Genomic DNA, 19,834 nt, shown 5'->3' with positions numbered 1-19,834 from the left:
CAGCAGCAGAGCCCCCAACTCCTCCTCTGAGTGAGCAGCAATTACCAGATCATCAGCATACATAACGTGGTTAAGCAATAGGGAACCATCCCTTGACCGCACCCGGGCATTGATCAGCCTCCCAATAAATCTGTACCAAATGGAAATTCCTCCAATACAGCTATTGAAGGCTTCACGATTTACGTGGTCAAAATTGATGTTAAATAATGTGGGAGCCAGAGGACATCTCTGTTGCACGCCAAGGTGTACAGGGAATGGCTCTGACTCCCGGCCACGTAGTTTTACCAGGGCCCGCTCACCATCATGAAGGTCCTTAACGATCGTGAGCAGAGGGTCAGGGACTCCGAAAGCACGAAGAACAACCCAGAGCCCAGGCCTACTGATGGTATCATAGGCCTTGAACGGATCAATAAAGCAGAGATGTAGGTCTTGTGGGAATTCCCTACACCTCTGCTGTAGCAGACAGACAGAAATATGGCATCTGTGCAGGACCGCCCCTTCCTGACACCGCATTGGAGATCCGCAAGCCTCTCCTCAGCATGCCTAGCATGGCGTTGTTGAATAATCCTTGCCAGGACCTGAGGAGTGAGATGCCCCTGTAGTTTTTACAGTGTGTGCGGTCACCCTTCTTAAAGAGGGGGACCACTAGGGCATCCTTCCAATTCTGCGGGACCCGTCCAGCGGTCCAAACTGTTGTTATGATGTCATGTAGTGCAGCCTGTGCACAAACGCCACCGTCCCTCAGCATTTCGCTTGGGAGATCATCTCTGCCCGGTGCCTTTACTGGTCTCAGACTCTGGATCGCCTTCAGTACTTACTCAACAGTTGGAATCTCAGCCAGCCACTCATACGGGTTGACTTTCACCTCCAATAATTTAGGCACCGCAGCCTCAGCTGGGTCATCCCCACTTTGTCCCACGTTTTCCTGGCTGAGGAATTTCCTCTCCCCCAGGACCTCACAGAAATGCTCATCAAATTAGCAAACCTGTTCCTGGGGGTCGGAAATTGGATCACCGTTTTTTCCCCTAATGATGGTAATAGGTGTTGCTCTGCTGGTTACTTTCTTGATGGAGCTATATAGCGATTTTTGATCGCTGGCCATTGAGCAGACTTCATCTCCGCAGCAACCCACGACCACCACCCATCCTTGCAGTGCCTCACGACTCTCCTAACCTCAGAGCTAAGGCTTCGGTAAGCCTCCTCATTCTCCGACGTGGGATACTGTAACCGATGAGAGTGGGCCTGTCGCTTTTTTCAGCCAGCTTGAACAACTCCTCTGTCAGCCAGGGTCTCTGAGGATGTCTGGACCGTGTACATAAAGCAACCATTGCAGCTGCATGAGCCACAGATCTAAACCTCGCCCATTTCCCCTCGACATCAGGAGCAGGGGGGACGATGCCAACCCCAGCTGCTAGTGATGATAAAATTCTTGCTTGCAACTTTCATCAGCTAGCTGAAACCAGCCCACTTTAGGTTGGAATGGGGTCCTGGGTGTACACCCACCACCGGAGTGGAAGAATGGCAGGCGCATCTTGATGGTCTGAGGGCAGATCAGCTCCACAGTAGGTCCTGGTGTCAAGGACATAGGCTCACATCCGCTTTTTCGTCGCTACGTAGACCAGCAGATGTTCTTGCTTGGACCCGGCATGCATCCATGATGTGGTGTGGATATGCCGATGCCGGAACAACGTGTTGTTAATTACGAGCCCATGGGCTGCACAAAAATCTAGCAGACTCCTGCTGTAGTTATTGAGCTGATCTGGTGCATGCCTTCCAATTAATCCAGACAAGGTGCCAGCATCATCACCAACTCGGGCATTGAAGTCACCCAACAAGATGACTATCCCGAGGGGCCACTTTAGCCAGCACCTGCGACAGGAGGTCATAGAAGGCATTTGACTCATCGGCTTTGCCTGCATCCCTCCAGGGATGTTCGTCATCGGTGGGGGCATAAGTAACCACGACCATCACTCCTCCCCTCAGGATTGATGGGAAGGCGAGCCAAAAGTAGCCTGCGGCTTACAGCTTCCCACACTTCACCGCCACGCTCCCAAGCCCCCTTCATTCTTTTGTTCAGAAGAAGAGCCACTGCGTGTTGTTTTGTGGTTTCCTACCCCGAGTGGAGGACTGTCCACCCCTCATGATAGCAGGAGCCAAAGCCCGTCCACCGGACCTCCTGAATACCACAGAGATCTAGACGGTGACGGTCCAGCTTCCGACAAAGGAGTGGCAGCCTCTCCTCCACAGTGAGCGTTTGAACATTCCACGTGGCCATCCGTAGTGACTTTTTGTTTTTTTGTGGGGGAGCCCCGAGGGTACGGATTCAGTCTCCTGGCTCCCCCAAATGGGGTTTGGCCAGGAGGCGTCATAGACGCCTGTCCCCCCGGGGCCTCCGGCCCCCATTTAGCTGCTGTGGTGGTTACAAACGCCCTGAGGGGCAAAGGCCTAACGGAATTGGCCCTCCTCCCCACAGCACTGTCCACGACGTTGCCCATCCAGCACCACGAGGAGGTAGGGAGTTGGTTTTGCCGAGACTTACACTCACAAAGACACACAAACACACACAAAGACAGACACACACGCACAAAGACAGACACACACGCACAAAGACAGACACACACGCACAAAGACAGACACACACGCACGAAGACAGACACACACAAAGACACACACACAAAGACAAAGATCCCCGGTGTAGCCTGTAACCGACTGTAGGGGCAAATGCTGTTCGCGAGTTGCAACACCTATAAAGGCCAGCACGACACATGATGGGGTTGGTGGCAAGTACCACGCCCTGCCGCCTTTGTCTTTGGGGCTGAGTCGACCTAGGGGAGGCCCAGGTCCGGTTCAGATGATCGTCACTGACAGTGTTTGCCGTGAGCGGGATTCGAACCCGGGTCGCCAGGTTCGTAGTGATGCGCGCTAACTGCTTCACTACCGCTACATTACTGCCCCCACACAAAGACACACACACTAAGTTGAGTGCGTGTCTTTGTCTTTGTTTGTGTGTGTGCGCTGATCTCGAATCTGCCTGGCTTTGCACCTCGTGGAAAATGCGTGGGTGTACTTTACACACACACACAGGTGTGTGTGTGTGTGCTTCCTGCAAATTGTCTTGACCTTGTTCAAATCCGGGAATTTGCGTCAAAGCTGAAGTCAAAACCAGCCTGGCTTTGTATAAATACCGCTCGCTCGCAAAATTACAACCACCACAGCCGATTGGAATCGCGAGGAGAAGGGGTAAGCACTTTAAAACGCCTGCTCGTTATACACCTTCACAATAATACGCCTTAGCATTTCAACACTGAAGGCGATAGCCGCCAATACTCATACTTGGGAAGTTTTGTTCGATCGCGTCAAATACCTAATCCCCTACAAAAACATTAAATTATGGATACGTTGTCATCACGATACACTAAAGGGAGTTTCGCTCGTTGCAGACGTCACGTTGATAACTGTGATTACCCTGCGGATATTTCAGTATTCAATTCTCGCTGCACAATCCGTTCCACGGCAATCAGATTTTCTGATTAGCTCGTGAACCGTTGTTACTCTCTGCCCAAGTAGATTCAACACATCCCATCGACTCAACACTGCCCATAGACTCAACACTGCCCATAGACTCAACATTACCCATAGACTCAACACTGCCCATAGACTCAACACTACTCATAGGCTCAACACTACCCATAGACTAAAACGACTGAAGTTGCTTCAAAACTGCAAAGAATAACACTACCCATATGCAATGGGTTCAACTGAATCGTAGACGTAGACTTTGGAGGCAAGACATGTATTCAGTTCCAACACACGGGGTAAGTGGTGAGTGAGTGTGTAGACTCACAAGTGAGTGGTGAGTGATTGTGTAGACTCACAGGTGTGTGGTGAGTGTGTAGACTCACAAGTGAGTGGTGAGTGAGTGTGTAAACTCACAGGTGAGTGGTGAGTGAGTGTGTAGACTCACAGGTGTGTGGTGAGTGTGTAAACTCACAGGTGAGTCGTGAGTGAGTGTGTAGACTCACAGGTGAGTGGTGAGTGTGTGTGTAGACTCACAGGTGAGTGGTGAGTGAGTGTGTAGACTCACAGGTGAGTGGTGAGTGAGTGTGTAGACTCACAGGTGAGTGGTGAGTGAGTGTGTAGACTCACAGGTGAGTGGTGAGTGAGTGTGTAGACTCACAGGTGAGTGGTGAGTGAGTGTGTAGACTCACAGGTGAGTAGTGAGTGAGTGTGTAGACTCACAGGTGAGTGGTGAGTGAGTGTGTAGACTCACAGGTGAGTGGTGAGTGAGTGTGTAGACTCACAGGTGAGTGGTGAGTGAGTGTGTAGACTCACAGGTGAGTGGTGAGTGAGTGTGTAGACTCACAGGTGAGTGGTGAGTGAGTGTATATACTCACAGGTGAGTGGTGAGTGAGTGTGTAGACTCACAGGTGAGTGGTGAGTGCGTGTATAGACTCACAGGTGAGTGGTGAGTGAGTGTGTAGACTCACAGGTGAGTGAGTGAGTGTGTGTATAGTGGTTAGTGCTTACGCTGCACAGGTAGATACACACAGGTAGACACAACAAAGATCAACAAAGTTCCCCCATTTAGCCTTAACAGACTGTAGGGCCAAGTGCTGTTAGCGAGCACCTATGAAGGCCGGCACGGTCCATGAGGGGGTGGGTGGCCAGCACCACGCCCGACCGCCTTTGTCTCCCTAGTGGCAATGTTTACACACCGCACCAGGTACTCATTTGAGGCTGAGTCGACCTAGGGGAGGCCCAGGACCGATTTAGAGAATCGTCACCCGTGGTGTTGTCCGTGAGCGGGAATCGAACCCGTTTTGCCGTGTTCGATGACGATTATCTGAACCGGTCCTGGGCCTCCCCTAGGTCGACTCAGCCTGAAATGAGTAGCTGGTGTAACGGTGGTGGCGGTGGTGTAGCGGTGGTGTGTGGTTAACATCGCCAGCACTGGGGAGACAAAGGCGGCCGGGCATGGTGGTGCTGGCCACTCACCCCCTCTGTGTGTGCCACAGTGCCGATAGCCTTCATAGGTGCTGTTACTCGCTACTTTAATGTGTCTATGTATTTCTCTATGGAGCTCTATACATTAATACAGTAGTGTAAAGTTTAGTTTACATTGTAGTTTATAGTGTAGTAAATAGTAGTGTAGTGTATAGTAGTGTATATACTAGGGTTTAGTAGTGCAGTGTATAGTGTAGTGTATAGTGATGTAGTGTATAGTGTAGTGTATAGTAGTGTAATGTAAAATAGTGTAGTGTAAAGTAAAGAATAGTGTAATGTATAGTTTATGGTATAGTGTAGTATATATTGTAGTGTAGTAGTGTATGATATAAGAGTGTAGTGTAGAGTGTAGTGTATAGTAGTGTAGTCACAGTGTATAGAAGTGTGGTGTAACGTACAATTTATAGCAGTGTAGTGTATAGTGTAGTGTATAGTGTATACTAGTTTAGTGCATAGTGTAGTGTATAGTAGTGTGTAGTAGAGTAGTGTACAATCGTGCAGCGTATAGTACAGTGTATAATGTCTTCTATATGTAGGCCTTGAGAAACACGCGTCACGCGCTGGGTCGATATACGTGCACGTGGCGGACCGTGAGGGTGAACGAGGACACAGGGCGCTGATTGGCTAGCCGTTGTTGTCGTACCAATTAAGGTGGCATGATAGTTAAGGGGGCTGCAGGTGGCCAGGGGTATTTGAGGACGCAGGGCTCTGATTGGATGAGAGGGACGGTTGTCTGACATTGGCGCCGGCGTGTCTGCAACAACAACGCCACGTGGCACCTGGTGCTGGGGGCGAGTGGCGTCGCGGAGGATGACCTAATTTATTAAGGGTAATTGGTTCAGGGATAAAGGTGGAGAGCGTGGAGTTAAACGGGGGGGTTTGGTGCCTGGGACGAGATACGAACGGTTGGAGAGACGGAGCAGCGGATAGAGAGAGTAAAGTATAAGGTAGCAGTGGACAAAGAGAATAAAGTATAAGGTAGCAGTGGATAGAGACAATACAGTATAGAGTAACAGTGGACAGCGTAGAATAGCAGCGGTGTAACGGACCTTGGGGGAGAGAGAGATGACGGAGAGTTACGACGGTGTGGGACAACAAAGTTAACAAAGAGCGGCCGAGCTGGAGAGAGAGAGCAGAGAGGAGGATCGCTGGAGGAGCAGAAGGAGAGCGAGCGAAGCCAGCGGAGCGGAGCGAGTGAGCGAGCGGAGGGACATTGAGTGATGTTGACGGGGAGCTGCGAGTCGAAGTGTACGGAGGGACATTGAGTGATGTCGACGGAAGAGATGTGGAACCAAAAATGTTAATAAAGAACCAAAGAAAGACAAAGAAGCTGTCGCGTCAGTACGAGTCCTACAACTGGTGTTAGAAGTGATCAAAAGAACCGCGCCGACATGTCGAAGAAAGCAACGAAAAAGAAGAACGCACCAGCGGGCTCGTCGACGGACAGCAGCGATGTGGACGTGATAACCCCGTCGGGGCTGTAGGCTCCCGCTCCCCTGATGGACCTGGATGGTGGGGCGCCTCCGCGGGAGGAGGACGACCGGAACGACGATAACGAACCAAGCCCGCCTCATGTATGGAGGACTGCGATGGCTGAGTGGGAGGCCAACATGATGGCGCTCGCGAAGGAGTTCGAAAACGATACAAGAGGCGCCGACAGGATCGGACCAGCCGCTGCCCGAGCCTGCGACAACAGCGGTGGCCGGCGGCACAGCTGTGTCTCTCGCTATGCCAGCTGCACGTGGAACGGTTGAGGCTTCGCGACAAACCAGCGGTGGTGACGGCACGGCCTCTGGTGGTGTGCGCCGGCGCGGCCGGGGGCACGTCGGAGTCGGAGGGACCGGGGTCGCTGGCAGCAGTGGCCGCATGGCCGCTCGCAAACCTGCCTCGCCACCCCGCGGACGAACTACGAGTACGGGCGTCGAGGACGCTTCGCACGGGACTGCTGGAGACGGAGAGGCGTCTTCCCGCGGTCATCAGGAGACTACAACCACTGATTCTTCCCATCCCAGGACTATCAGGCGAGTCGTGACACATTTAATACACGGCCGTATCCTTCCCATCACCCATCCGCGACACCACACACTAAATTCCCCTTCGTACCAATCGCACGGTAACGATGTATGGGGCGCGTTGGTTCAACGCGTTTTAGGTTCATCATATGTGGTGGCGCTTGTTCAAGGGGTACAGATTAGAGTAATTGTCGATACGGGGGCTTCAGCGACCCTCTTTTCTTGGAAACTTTCGTTCATTGCCAACCTCGCCAAAAAATTTGGAACCAGTGGATGCTACGTGTATAGTGACAAATGGGGGCAGTTGGCAATTTTGGCTCGCGTGCTTGCAACAATTAAAGTTGGGGTGGTGTGTGTAACGGGATACATTTTGGTTTCGACTGTTCTGGCCATGCCATGTTTGTTGGGCACAGATTTTTTTTGCAAAAGATGCCATTAAAGATCTCAATAGAGGGGCGATGGTTGGAATTGCCATCGGGGAAATGTCTTAAATTTTGGGGAACTCCATCTAAATGTGCTACGATGATTGTGGCGACGATTGTGACGATGATGACAATGATGTTAACAATGATGACGATGATTGTGCCGATGAGGACGATGATGTTAACGATAATGACGATAATTGTGACGATGATGATGTTGAGTGAGCAATGTGTGTGGTTATTAATTCATGTAAGTGCCGGGGGCTGGCGGTGGTTAGTCGCATAGTGCGTGTTCCACCTGCGACGCTGATGCTCGTGCCTTTGCGCTTGAAAGTGCCTGCCTTTGGATAACTTGGGGGGAAAGAGTGATTTGTTGACACCATCAAACGCTGTGGCACGGACGCCCTCCTTGGTTGGAGCTTTTACGATGGTGCCGGCGAAGTGCGAACCATTCATGCAGATTGTTAATACGGGGCACGAGTCAGTTGTTATTCAAAAAGGGACTACGTTAGAGCATGCATTGGCTGCGCAGAACTCAGATGGGGTTGCGTGCTTGGCAGCGGGCGAGGGAAATGCGCTGCCACAGTGTTACGAGGAACCGAAGTGGTTCTGGGATTGTAATGTAATGATGATTTGACATCCAAGCAGGGGTCGCGTCTCCGTAAGCTGCTTTTGAAATTTAAAAACGTCTTTAGCTCAGGGAAATATGGTGTCGGTCACGCGTCCCTGTTGAAACATCACCGGATTGCAGTGGGAGTCATGTTGATATACCTGACGATGTCATTGTGGTTTGTAAGGATTTTGAGGCAAAATTGCAACGGTTGGAAACTGTGTTTGCTGGATGTGAGACGTTAATTTGAAATTTTAAACCCAAATATGCCATTTTGTTGAGAACGCCTGTCAAGTATTGGGTCATGTTGTCAGCGCGGCAGGAATGCCACTGACTAGGAGAAAGCGAGTTGTGTACGCACGTGGCCAGTGCCGAGGTCAGTGTCGGAAGTGCGTAGCTTCGTGGAAATTGCGTTATACTACCGTCGATTTGGTAAAGATTTGCTACGATTACGAGGCCACTGCATACACTGACCGCTAGGGGTGAAGGGTTCCTGTGAGATGACGACGAACAGCGTTCGTTGAAGCACTTCGGGATGCGTTGGCAGACGCACCGCCGCTCAGATATATCAAAATTTTGAAGAGATGGTTGTTATTGCGCAGAAAATCGATGGGGTGGAAAGAGTCATTGCATACGGCAGCCGTGTGCTATCTGCCAGCGGAGCAAGAATGTTTTGTAACGCGCAGAGAATTGTAGGCGATTATTTGCTTCATGCAGTTGTATCGACCATATTTGTTGGGATGTCGTGTTGCTGACATTTTGTATTGTGGTACCATTGTGCTTGAGGGTAAAACTTATTCACGATGCGCACGAGTGTTGATGCACTTGGGGGAGAAGGAAACCGCATTGACTTTGGGTAACGATTTTACTAGCCGGGATTGCAGAACGATGTTCATTGTACGTAAAGCATGTAACGAGTGCGCGCGGCAAGAGGCGCCGGCGCAACCATATCGGGTGCCGTTGCGAGCACCGGTGGGTTAACTGGGTAACACAAAGCGGAGGCAGGCGGCTAACGAGCTCCTGTATGGTACACAGCCTCCGCGGGAACCATGGCAAATGGGAGACAGGGCCGGGTTACATTGTCTCATGGTGCCAGTGGGCACGTCACCGAAATTCCATCGGCCCTGGCAGGGTCCCAGTGAATTTGTGGGGGTTCGTAGGGACCAGAGTGTGAGGATTCGGTGCGGTCGCCGATGGTGGCATGTTCACCCGTCGCAGTTAAAGAAATATGTGGTAGCTTATGATGCGTCATCTCCCATCTCGGAACGGCCTGTATTGGATGTGTCCGACGAGCGTACTGTGCGGCGACGGGAGAACGCACCTCAGCAGTTTACCCCCCGTGTGTCTGCAGGGTCGCCATTTCTGAGTCAGGGGCCACCCCGGGATGCATGCGACCAGATTGGGGTCTCGTTGGGGAATGGCCGGTGCAACAAAGAGAGGCGCACGTTCGGGCAGGACGCTGCCCCGCACCCATGGAGAGATGCTCCCCGCCCTTGCCCCCTGTTCACCCGGGCCGGGGTGACGGGCCGGCTGCGGGAACCTGCTCCCGAAGAGTGACTTTTCCATAAACATTGCGTGACACAGAAGTTGGTTGCCGTATTAAGGGGGGGATCATGTACATTGTGTCGGGTTGTTGTGTATTGCTGCGTGACGCGTTGTGCTTAGCTGGGACGGCTAACTCTTTAAACATGGGGGGGGGGGGGGGTGATGTAGTGCTTGAGACACGCGTCACGCGCTGGGTCAATATACGTGCACGTGGCGGACAGTGAGGGCGAATGAGGACACAGGGCGCTGATTGGCTAGCCATTGTTGTCTTACCAATTAAGGTGGCGTGATAGTTAAGGGGGCTGCAGGTGGCCGGGGGTAATTGAGGACGCAGGGCTCTGATTGGATGAAAGGGACGGTTGTCTGACATTGGCGCCGGTGTGTCTGCAACAACAACGCCACGTGGCACCGGGTGCTGGGGGCGAGTGGCGTCGCGGAGGATGACCTAATTAATTAAGGGTAATTGGTTCAGGGATAAAGGTGGAGAGCGTGAAGTTAAACGGGGGGGGGGGGGGGGGGGGGTTTGGTGCCTGGGACGAGATACGAACGGTTGGAGAGACGGAGCAGCGGATAGAGAGAGTAAAGTATAAGGTAGCAGTGGACAAAGAGAATAAAGTATAAGGTAGCAGTGGATAGAGACAATACAGTATAGAGTAACAGTGGATGGAGCGAGTACAGCGTAGAATAGCAGCGGTGTAACGGACCTTGGGGGAGAGAGAGACGACGGAGAGTTACGACGGAGTGGGACAACAAAGTTAACAAAGAGCGGCCGAGCTGGAGAGAGAGAGCAGAGAGGAGGATCGCTGGAGGAGCAGAAGGAGAGCGAGCGAAGCCAGCGGAGCGAGTGAGCGAGCGGAGGGACATTGAGTGATGTTGACGGGGAGCTGCGAGTCGAAGTGTACGGAGGGACATTGAGTGATGTCGACGGAAGAGATGTGGAACCAAAAATGTTAATAAAGAACCAAAGAAAGACAAAGAAGCTGTCGCGTCAGTACGAGTCCTACATATATAAATGAAGTGTGTATTGTAGTGTATAGTGCAGTGTATAGTGTACAGCAGTGTTGTGTATCGTATTGTAGGGTACAGTCGTGTATAGTGTAGTATATAGTGTAATTGTATATTAGTGTATAGTAGTGTATAGTGTGGTATATAGTGTAGTGTATCGTAATGTAGTGTATAGTGTAGTGTAAAGTAGTATAGTGTACATATGTGCAGTGTACAGTAGTGTACTGTATAGTGTAGTGTATAGTTTTGTATATTGTAGTGTATTGTAATAGTGGAGTGTACAGTCGTGTTGTGTTTTGTCTAGTGTATCTATCTAGATTTTTAAGTTTAGTGTATATTAATGTAGTGTAAAGTCGTGTATAGTGTAGTGTATGGTAGTGTGTCGTGTTGTGTATGTTGTTGTGTATAGCAGAGGTGTGGACTCGAGTCATGTGACTTGGACTCGAGTCAGACTCGAGTCATGAATTTGATGACTTGCGACTCGACTTGGACTTGCATAACAATGACTTTGTCCCACCTATGAGATGTGGACTCGAGTCATGTGACTTGGACTCGAGTCAGACTCGAGTCATGAATTTGATGACTTGCGACTCGACTTGGACTTGCATAACAATGACTTTGTCCCACCTCTGGTGTATAGTGTAGTATATAGTATAGTGTAGTGTATAGAAATGTATAGTGTAGTGTATTGTGTGGTGTAGTGTAGTGGATGGTAGTGCAGTAATGTCACGTGTATTGTAGTGGAAAGTAGTGTATAGTGTAGTGTATAGTGTATGGTGTAGTTTATAGTGTAGTGTATAGTGTAGTGTATAGTGTAGTGTATAGTGTAGTGTATAGTGTAGTTTATAGTGTAGTGTGTAGTGTAGTGTATGGACTCGCGCCAATGCTCCAGGTGTGCCGCCAATGTGCCGGTTATACTGCCAAAGCGCCGGTTTAGCATTTGGCCGAGGAGTGACGCGCGCCCGTTCAGTGAACCCCTGCAGTGCAAATAAAAGATGAGTCCAATTGCATTGTGCCTCGGTATTTAACTTTTTTAATTTTACATATCAAGAGTGAATTCTTTTTTTTATGGACGTTCGCTTTCGCATAATAGTTAAGTGTACGGTAGAGCAGCCTATAGTATAGTGTTGAGTAGTGTATAGTTTACTAATGAGCTAAGAATGTATGTCCCGCGCCTGACGTCACTCCACATGGAGCACACTCATCAATAATCATGAGCGGATGACGTCACTCCTGTTGACCCCGCCCCCACCCCCTCATTAATAATCATGAGTGGGTCAATATTTTCCTTGGACGGGCTATATGCTAGTCGTGTATAGTGTAGTGTTTAGTAGTGTATTGTATAAGTGTAATCTCTAGTAGTGTACAATAGTTTAGTTTATAGTAGTATAGTGCCTTGTATAGTGTAGTGTATTATATAATGCAGTTTATAGTGTAGTGTATAATAGTGTAGTGTATAGTTTATTGTATACACTACCAATACATTACACTACACAAAACACTATACTCTACACTATTAAACACTACACTACCATACACTACACTACTCACTGCACTATACACTACACAACTATACACTATACTACTATACACTAGACCATAACCTACATTACACTATACACTATTATACACTCCACTACTATATACGACACTACTATAAACTACACTACACCACTATACACTACACCACTATACACTACACTATTCACTAATATACACTACACTATACACTACACTATATACTACACAAGCTCACTATCACACCATGTTGCCCACAGAACTCTCCACATCAAGGACAACGCTCGTGGCTGCGATTGTAAGAGGCACAGCAACGACATGGGCTCAGAACAGAGCAAAGGTGAACTACAAACTACAACTACAGGTAGAGGTGAGTCATAGGGGCAGTGTTGAGTCTATGGACAGTGTTGAGTCTGGGTAGTGTCGAGTCTATGGGTAGTGTTGAGTCTATGCGCAGTGTTGAGTCTATGGGCAGTGTTGAGTCTATGGGTAGTGTCGAGTCTATGGGCATTGTTGAGTCTATGGGTAGTGTTGAGTCTATGGGTAGTGTTGAGTCTATGGGTAGTGTTGAGTCTATGGGTAGTGTTGAGTCTATGGGTAGTGTTGAGTCTATGGGTAGTGCTGAGTCTACGGGCAGTGTTGAGTCTATGGATAGTGTTGAGTATATGAGTAGTGTTGAGTCTATGGGTAGTGTTGAGTCTATGCGCAGTGTTGAGTCTATGGGTAGTGGTGAGTCTATGGGTAGCAGTGCTGAGCCTATGGGTAGCAGTGTTGAGTCTATGGGTATCAGTGTTTAATCTATGGGCAGTGCTGAGGCTATGGGTAGTGCTGAGTCTATGGGTTGCAGTGCTGAGTCTATGGGCAGCCACAAACAAAATTTGTGAACCCTATCATTGACATCTTTCTTGTTGGTGGTGGTGTGTGTCTTCTATTACAGATCAGACAAACCCAGATGAATGCACCTGCCAGATATGCGGGTGTTTATTTTACAATCCGGTGAGGTTGTCATGCTGTCACAGCTTCTGCGAGGTCTGCGTTGAGGTCCACTGGGAGTTGGAATCGACGCAGACAGAATTATCCTGCCCACAAGCTAAGTGTGAGCAGAAATGGGAGAGCAAACCCAAGGTGAGGAAGGATACGACACTGGAGACTGTGGCGGAAGAAGCGAGGGAGAAGCTCGTGTCTGTGAAACTTTATGAAATGCAATGGGTGGCAAAGAAAGGAGGAGCAACGGATGAGAGAAACGCATCCTCACCACAATCATCCCCACCCGCACAGGATGGTGGTGAGGAATGGGTGAGTGGGCATAACTTCCTTTTGGCATTCTGGTGGTTTGTGGTAAGATCCCGACCGGGACGATGCCTGCCATATAATTAGAGTCTGTGTGTATATCTCTTTCTCTCTCGCTCCCTGTGGTTGCGTGGATTTTCTTCCTCTGGGCACTTCGGTTTTTCTCTCCACCACCCATCCTTGCAGTGCCTCACGGCTCTCCGAACTTCCGAGCAAAGGCTGCGGTAAGCCTCCTCATTCTCTGACATGGGATGCTGTAGCCGATGAAAGTGGGCCTGTCGCTTTTTTAATCCTTTATATTAAGTTCGCATGCTTGCTTGCTTGCGTGCTTGCTTGCTTGCTTACGACCGTGCAAATCTTTCGGTCGTTTTTTAACCCACTTCCCGTGATCCAATCGAGCTGACATTTTCCACACAGACTCGTTGTGCCAGACAATTAATGTTCGTGAAAAAAAATTCCCAAAATTTTACACTTTTTAGGCCAAAAAAATATTTTACATATATTCAAATAGAACTCATTCATGGCTTTGGCTGAACGTCACAGTATAAGAGCCCAGAGCGTAACCCCTCCACAGGCCGTGGCGGAGTAGTGCAGTTGGTAGCGCCCTCGCTTCCCATGCCAAAGGTCGTGGGATAGATCCCCGCGTCCTCCACAGGCGAATATATTTTTAAATCCTTTATATTAAGTTCGCTGCCACGCATATAAAGGATTTATAGTGAAAAACTTTGTTTTTACGGGTTATACTTATTACGGGTTATACTTATTAAATCCTTTATATTAAGTTCACTTGCTTGCGTGCTTGCTTGCTTGCTTAGGACCGTGCAAATCTTTCGGTCGTTTTTTATCCCACTTCCCGTGATCCAATCGAGCTGACATTTTGCACACAGACTCGTTGTGCGTGACAATTAATTTTCGTGAAATTTTTTTTCCAAAATGTTACACTGTTTAGGGATTTTTTAAAAAATATTTATTTACCAAATGCGTAATGGTGGCAGACAATCATCTGACCCATAGGTGGCAGCCATCTCAAACCAGAGGACGAGAGGACTCGAGCCGCCCGTTTCATGATGACGCAAATGTTGACTAACCACATGGCATGAAATCCCTGCCCCCACGCTGTAAAGTGGAGACTATTTATAGAGCAGTTAAATTGAAGCCGCTAGGTTCTTGAAAGTGGTAAAACGGGTCAACGCTAGTGCCCTCGGGAATATACGGGGCATGTCAAGAGGTGATCTTTCATTTTTAAATCCTTTATATTAACTTCGCTTGCTTACTTACTCAAGAAAAACAGAAATGAATAATAAAATGAAACCGATGCCACGCATATAAAGGATTTATAGTGAAAAACTTTGTTTTTACGGGTTAATTTTTTTCTCAGACAGCTTGAACACCTCCTCTGTCAGCCAGGGTCTCTGCGGAGGTCTGGACCGCGTACCCAAAGCAGCCATTGCAGCTGCATGAACCACAGTCCTAAACCTCGCCCATTTCCCCTCGACATCTGGAGGAGTGGGGGATGATGCCAACCCCAGCTGCAAACGATAATAAAATTCTCGCTTGCAACTTTCATCAGCTAGCTGAGACCAAGCCACTAAGGGTTTGAATGGGGTCCTGGGTGTACACCCAACACAGGAGTGGAATAATGTCAGGCGCATTTTACAGATGACAAGTCGATGGTCAATCTTGATTTGACTGCAGGAATCTGGTTCTTTCGGTAAAGTCACGTAAGTATAGATATAAAATAAAATTTAAAAAAAGATGTATTTTATACCTACGTGACTTTACCGAAAGAACCAAAGAGTATAAGTTGATGGTCAGTGAGCAGATCAGCTCCACGGTAGGTCCTAGTGTCAAGGACATGGGCCCACATCCACTGTTCTGTCACTATATAATCCAGACGTTCTTGCTTGGACCCAGCATGCATCCATGATGTTGTGTGGATGTGCCGATGTCGGAACAGCGTGTTGGTAATTACAAGCCCATGGGCTGCACAGAAGTCACGCAGCCTCCTACCGTTGTTATTGAGCTGATTTGGCCCATGCCTTCCAATCACTCCAGACCAGGTGCCAGCATCATGACCAACTCGGGCATTAAAGTAACTCAACAGGATGATTCCATCCAGAGAGGCCACTTAAACTAGCACCTGTGACAGGAGGTCATCGAAGGCATCGGACTTGCCTGCATCTCTCCACTGATGTTCATGATCAGGGAGGTTGTAAGCAATCACCACCACCATTTATTGCGTCCGATTTATGGGGAGGCGAGACCACAGTAGCCTGGGGCTGACAGCTTTTCACACTTCACCGCAACGCTCCCACGCTCCCTTAATTATTTAGTTCAGAACAAAAGCCACTCCCTGTTGCTTAGCAGTCTCCTGCTCTGAGTAGAGGACTGTCCACCCCTCATGGTTGCAAGAGCCAGAGCCAATCTACCGAACCACCTGAATAATGCAGAGATCTAGGCGGTACTGGTCCAGCTCCAGACAAAGGAATGGCAGCCTCTCCTCCTCAGTGAGTGATCAGACATTCCACGTGGCCACTCACAGTGGCTTTTTGCCGTTACAGAATTCAGACATATACTGGATCTACACGTTTCAAAGGGTACTCCGAAAGGATAACGACTTTACGTAATCAGTTGTCTTCATGCCACTGTCAAAAAAAAATGCATTCCACCATCCTTGCTTCACCTTTTGTTGTTGTTTCCAAAACAGTCGAAAGCACACAGCAAACTCGTGGAGGTATTTCCAGAATGGAAGAAGAAAAGAATTGGGGTCTTGAAGATGCTCGCCGACATGATCGTTCAGCTGAAGAAGAGAGCGAGAGACGGCAACATCTCCAAGGTCGCTGGCTCTTCCGCGAGCATCGCTGGTGGTGCCATGGCCATCGCCGGCATAGCCCTCATCCCGGTGACCTTCGGCGCGTCTCTGGGCCTCACCATCGCCGGCACGGCCACGGGGGTTGCCGGAGGCATCACGGCCGCGGGGGCGTCGATCGCCGTGCTGGTGATGAACAAAGCCTCGACCAAGGAGGCGACAGAAAACATCGAGAAGGATAAAATTGCTGGCGAAAAGCTCGCTGAAGCCGTGCAGTCGATTTACTTGGCAGTGAGCAAGCTCAACGTTGTCACCATGGCCACGCTGGTGACCAAAGTCACTTGTGAGAAAATCGGAACTTATGTTGAAATATCTTTTGATAAATGGGCGTGGAGAGGCTTCTTAAACGGAATTGATATGGCCAGGAATGCGAAACTGGCCGCGGAAGGCGCGAAACTGGCCGCAGTTGACACGACAGTGGCCGGGGCAAGCACTAAAATGGCCGTGAAAGGCGCGAAACTGGCCGCGGAAGGCGCGACAGTGGCTGCGTTTGGCGCGACAGTGGCCACGATTAGCGCGAAAGTGGCCACGGAAAGCACGAAAGTGGCCGTGGAAGGCACAAAAGTGGCCGCGGTTGCCACGAAAATGGCCATGCAAAGCACGAAAATGGCCGTGGTTGGCACGAAAGTGGCTGTGGAAGGCGCGAAAGTGGCTGTGGAAGGCGCGAAAGTGGCCGACGACGTCGCTTTGGCGGTGGTGAAGGGTGTGGCGAGCGGCGGCTTGCGGGTAGCCGGGATCGCAGTGAGCTCCGTGTTCCTCGTAGTCGACGTCGCGAGCCTGATCTTGGCCGGGGTCGATCTGCACAAGGGGAGCCCATCAAAGATAGCAGAGCACTGGCAGAAGACGTACGACGACTTGAAGTTGCACCTGATCCACATGGCGAAAACCACCGATTACATCCAGAGAAATAGGAAATAGATGACGGGTATCCTCCCCCTCGATACGTACAGCAAGGTCTCAGAGTACACGAAGGGGGCTCAGCGTGCGCGGTTCCTGCTCGCACCGCGACCAACCACCCCCCATTCATACTTACACTTGTACTTATGGAATATGCCAATCAGTTACAAAGACACTGCCATCAATATACGACCAGAGGTTTGCCGGGTCACCACAGGTTCCGTGTGGTGGTCAATGCAGAAACTTGATTCCTTGCAAAAGGTTTCTGTTTGGTGTTTGAACATCTTGACACGACCTCCTGCTATTTCACCACCGCCAGAGAGGGTAGACAGCACCCATTCTTAGCTGTTCACAATGAGCGCTACGCCTAACCTCAACAGCAACAACATCAATACAAAGGGTGCTTCAAAAAAGTGTTAACACTTACATGGGACGAAAGTTTTTAATGGAAAAACAACAGATTATAATGGACTGTAACATGATAACAAATGTATTGTTAACAGCTTCAAAGATTCTCCCGCTTGTTCGCCATCGATGTCAACGCGTGCCTGGAATCTTCTCCAGGTGGTCTCCAGAGACCGGAGGCGGCACATTTCTCGTGGTTGTGTTCAACATTCTCAAATGTGTGAACATTTTTTTGAAGCAACCTGTATATACGCACCGCCTATATCACTGTCCACACTTACAAAACAAGTACATATTAAAACGATTAAAATAATTAATTTACAACCAAAAATAATAATTACACACACGTGTACACCCACACACGTGAACATACACGCACACACGCACGTGTACACCCACCGCACACACATGTACACACACAAACACTCACGTGCACACACACACACGAATACACATACACACGTGTACACACACACCACGCGTGCACACGTACTTTTCTATTCCTCTTTGTGTGTGTGTGGTAACTATTATGTTGCTTATACCTTTCATTTGTGTAACCATTTATTGATTATTGCTTACTGATTTAAATTTTGAGCTGTCGGGTTTCATGTTGACGTTGCTCGTACTATTTCTAATCGCATTCCTCGATTGCTTTTAATTAATTCTCATTATCTGACGGATTTAATTCGCTGTAGTAAGTAACAACAATTATAATAATTGCCATGCACACGATGTCGCCCTGAACGTGATTATGCAATTATAATTATCGTATCCAACGCAGCTTTTAGATGCAATGAGCATGGATGAAGATAAACATAGAACTGAAATTGTCAATGTCGAAGGCTCGCTGCTGGCAGGAGGTCACGGGACAGACCCTGCAGGTGCCATGGGTTGGACTGCTGTGCCAGGCTAGGTGCAGGAGGAGGTCACGAGACAGACCCTGCAGGTGCCATTGGTTGGACTGATGTGCCAGGCTAGGTGCAGGAGCAGGTCACGGGACAGACCCAGCAAGTGTCATATATTGACCAAATGAGATGACTGGCAGAAGCACCACCTATGCCCCCTACTGCGCCAAGTTGCTGCAATGTATTTGTCCGGCGCTCCGCTCGTTCTTGTGAGCGTCGCTCCTCTGCCCTCTGCTGTTACTGGAGGGCGACTGCCTCCAACTGCCCAGTAGCAGCGTCCTTCACGAGCCTCCTCCACAGAGGCCGATCTTGACACCGCTGGTACCAGTCATCGGCAAGTCCACTCAGCTCCACATCCTCCTGTACCACATCACTCCATCTCTTCGCTAGTCCGTGCCTTGCCCGTTTAGTCCCCTCTATCCAGCCCAACAGAAGCTGCTTGGGAATGCGGTGGCTGGGCATGCGGGCTACATGACCAAGCCAACGCAGCCTTGCCTGCCGGTGAAGCTCACTAATGAAGGGACTTTGTCCACATCCTTCAACGATTTGTGAGCTCCTCACACAATCCAACTTGCAGGTTAAACCCAGGATAGATCGTAGGCAGGGCCAGCCTGAATGTGTCTAACCGGCAAAGATGTTACATTAGGGGAGGTCCACGTTTCACAAGCGTAGAGAAGAGAGGGAATGACCGTGGCCAAGGAGACCCGGAGCTTTGATATGTAGTTAACATTTGACTACGGTCAATCAACGTTAGGCCAATATTATGACCTCTAAGCTGACACTCCATGTGAAAACTACGTACACCGCTTATCGCGAATACTAATAGTGGTTTATTAATCAATAAAAGCCTCTGTCCAATCACCTCGTCCGTTTGACGACTGCCTGACCTCTTTCTGTGACATTTGTTGCTTTGTAAACGCACTGCGTAGTGTAGAATTACACAATTTTCAATGGGTGCAATTGTGAATAACAGCGATTTTACCACGTAGGTTTTCACGACCAATATCATCCGTAATTTAGTTGCAAATGTTGTGGAATTGCTCTCCAACACACAACCGGTGTAGTGCTGTACTAGTATACTACACGAAACACTACACTATGCACTCCACTGTACACTACACTACTATAAACTACACACTACACGACTATACAGTACTATACACTACACTATACACTCGTGCTGTACGAGTAATGAATTGGTCACCTTCTGTGTACGTGACGCTAAACCTTACTGATTGGCTGTGCCAGGTGGTGGCGGGTTTAACGACACCACATTTATACATTGACGCGATCTGACCCACAACACAACTTTTATTAAGTGTCTCAGCCTCGCTGTGCGCTGCGCTGCACCA

The 19,834-nt window shown here is 49.2% G+C and overlaps 1 protein-coding gene across 2 annotated transcripts; it reads left to right on the top strand.

Annotated features, from left to right (window-relative positions):
* The first annotated feature begins 3,131 nt into the window (after nt 1–3,131).
* On the top strand, nt 3,132–19,343 carry LOC144733169 (uncharacterized). 2 transcript variants are annotated; one of them, XM_078614952.1, is made up of 4 exons: nt 3,132–3,240; nt 12,377–12,486; nt 13,054–13,412; nt 16,114–19,343. In XM_078614952.1, the coding sequence occupies exons 2-4, from the start codon at nt 12,435–12,437 to the stop codon at nt 17,191–17,193; spliced, it is 1,491 nt and encodes a 496-aa protein (XP_078471078.1). In that variant the 5' UTR covers nt 3,132–3,240; nt 12,377–12,434; the 3' UTR covers nt 17,194–19,343. The 2 variants fall into 2 exon arrangements, with proteins under 2 accessions (XP_078471078.1, XP_078471079.1); XM_078614953.1 differs by lacking the exon at nt 3,132–3,240 and adding an exon at nt 3,261–3,815.
* Nucleotides 19,344–19,834: the final 491 nt, after the last annotated feature.

Source organism: Lampetra planeri, chromosome 45 (genome assembly GCF_965212315.1).
Source record: "Lampetra planeri chromosome 45, kcLamPlan1.2.h2, whole genome shotgun sequence".
In the NCBI taxonomy this organism is placed as follows: domain Eukaryota; kingdom Metazoa; phylum Chordata; class Hyperoartia; order Petromyzontiformes; family Petromyzontidae; genus Lampetra; species Lampetra planeri.
This window is presented reverse-complemented; position numbering and strand designations above follow the sequence as displayed.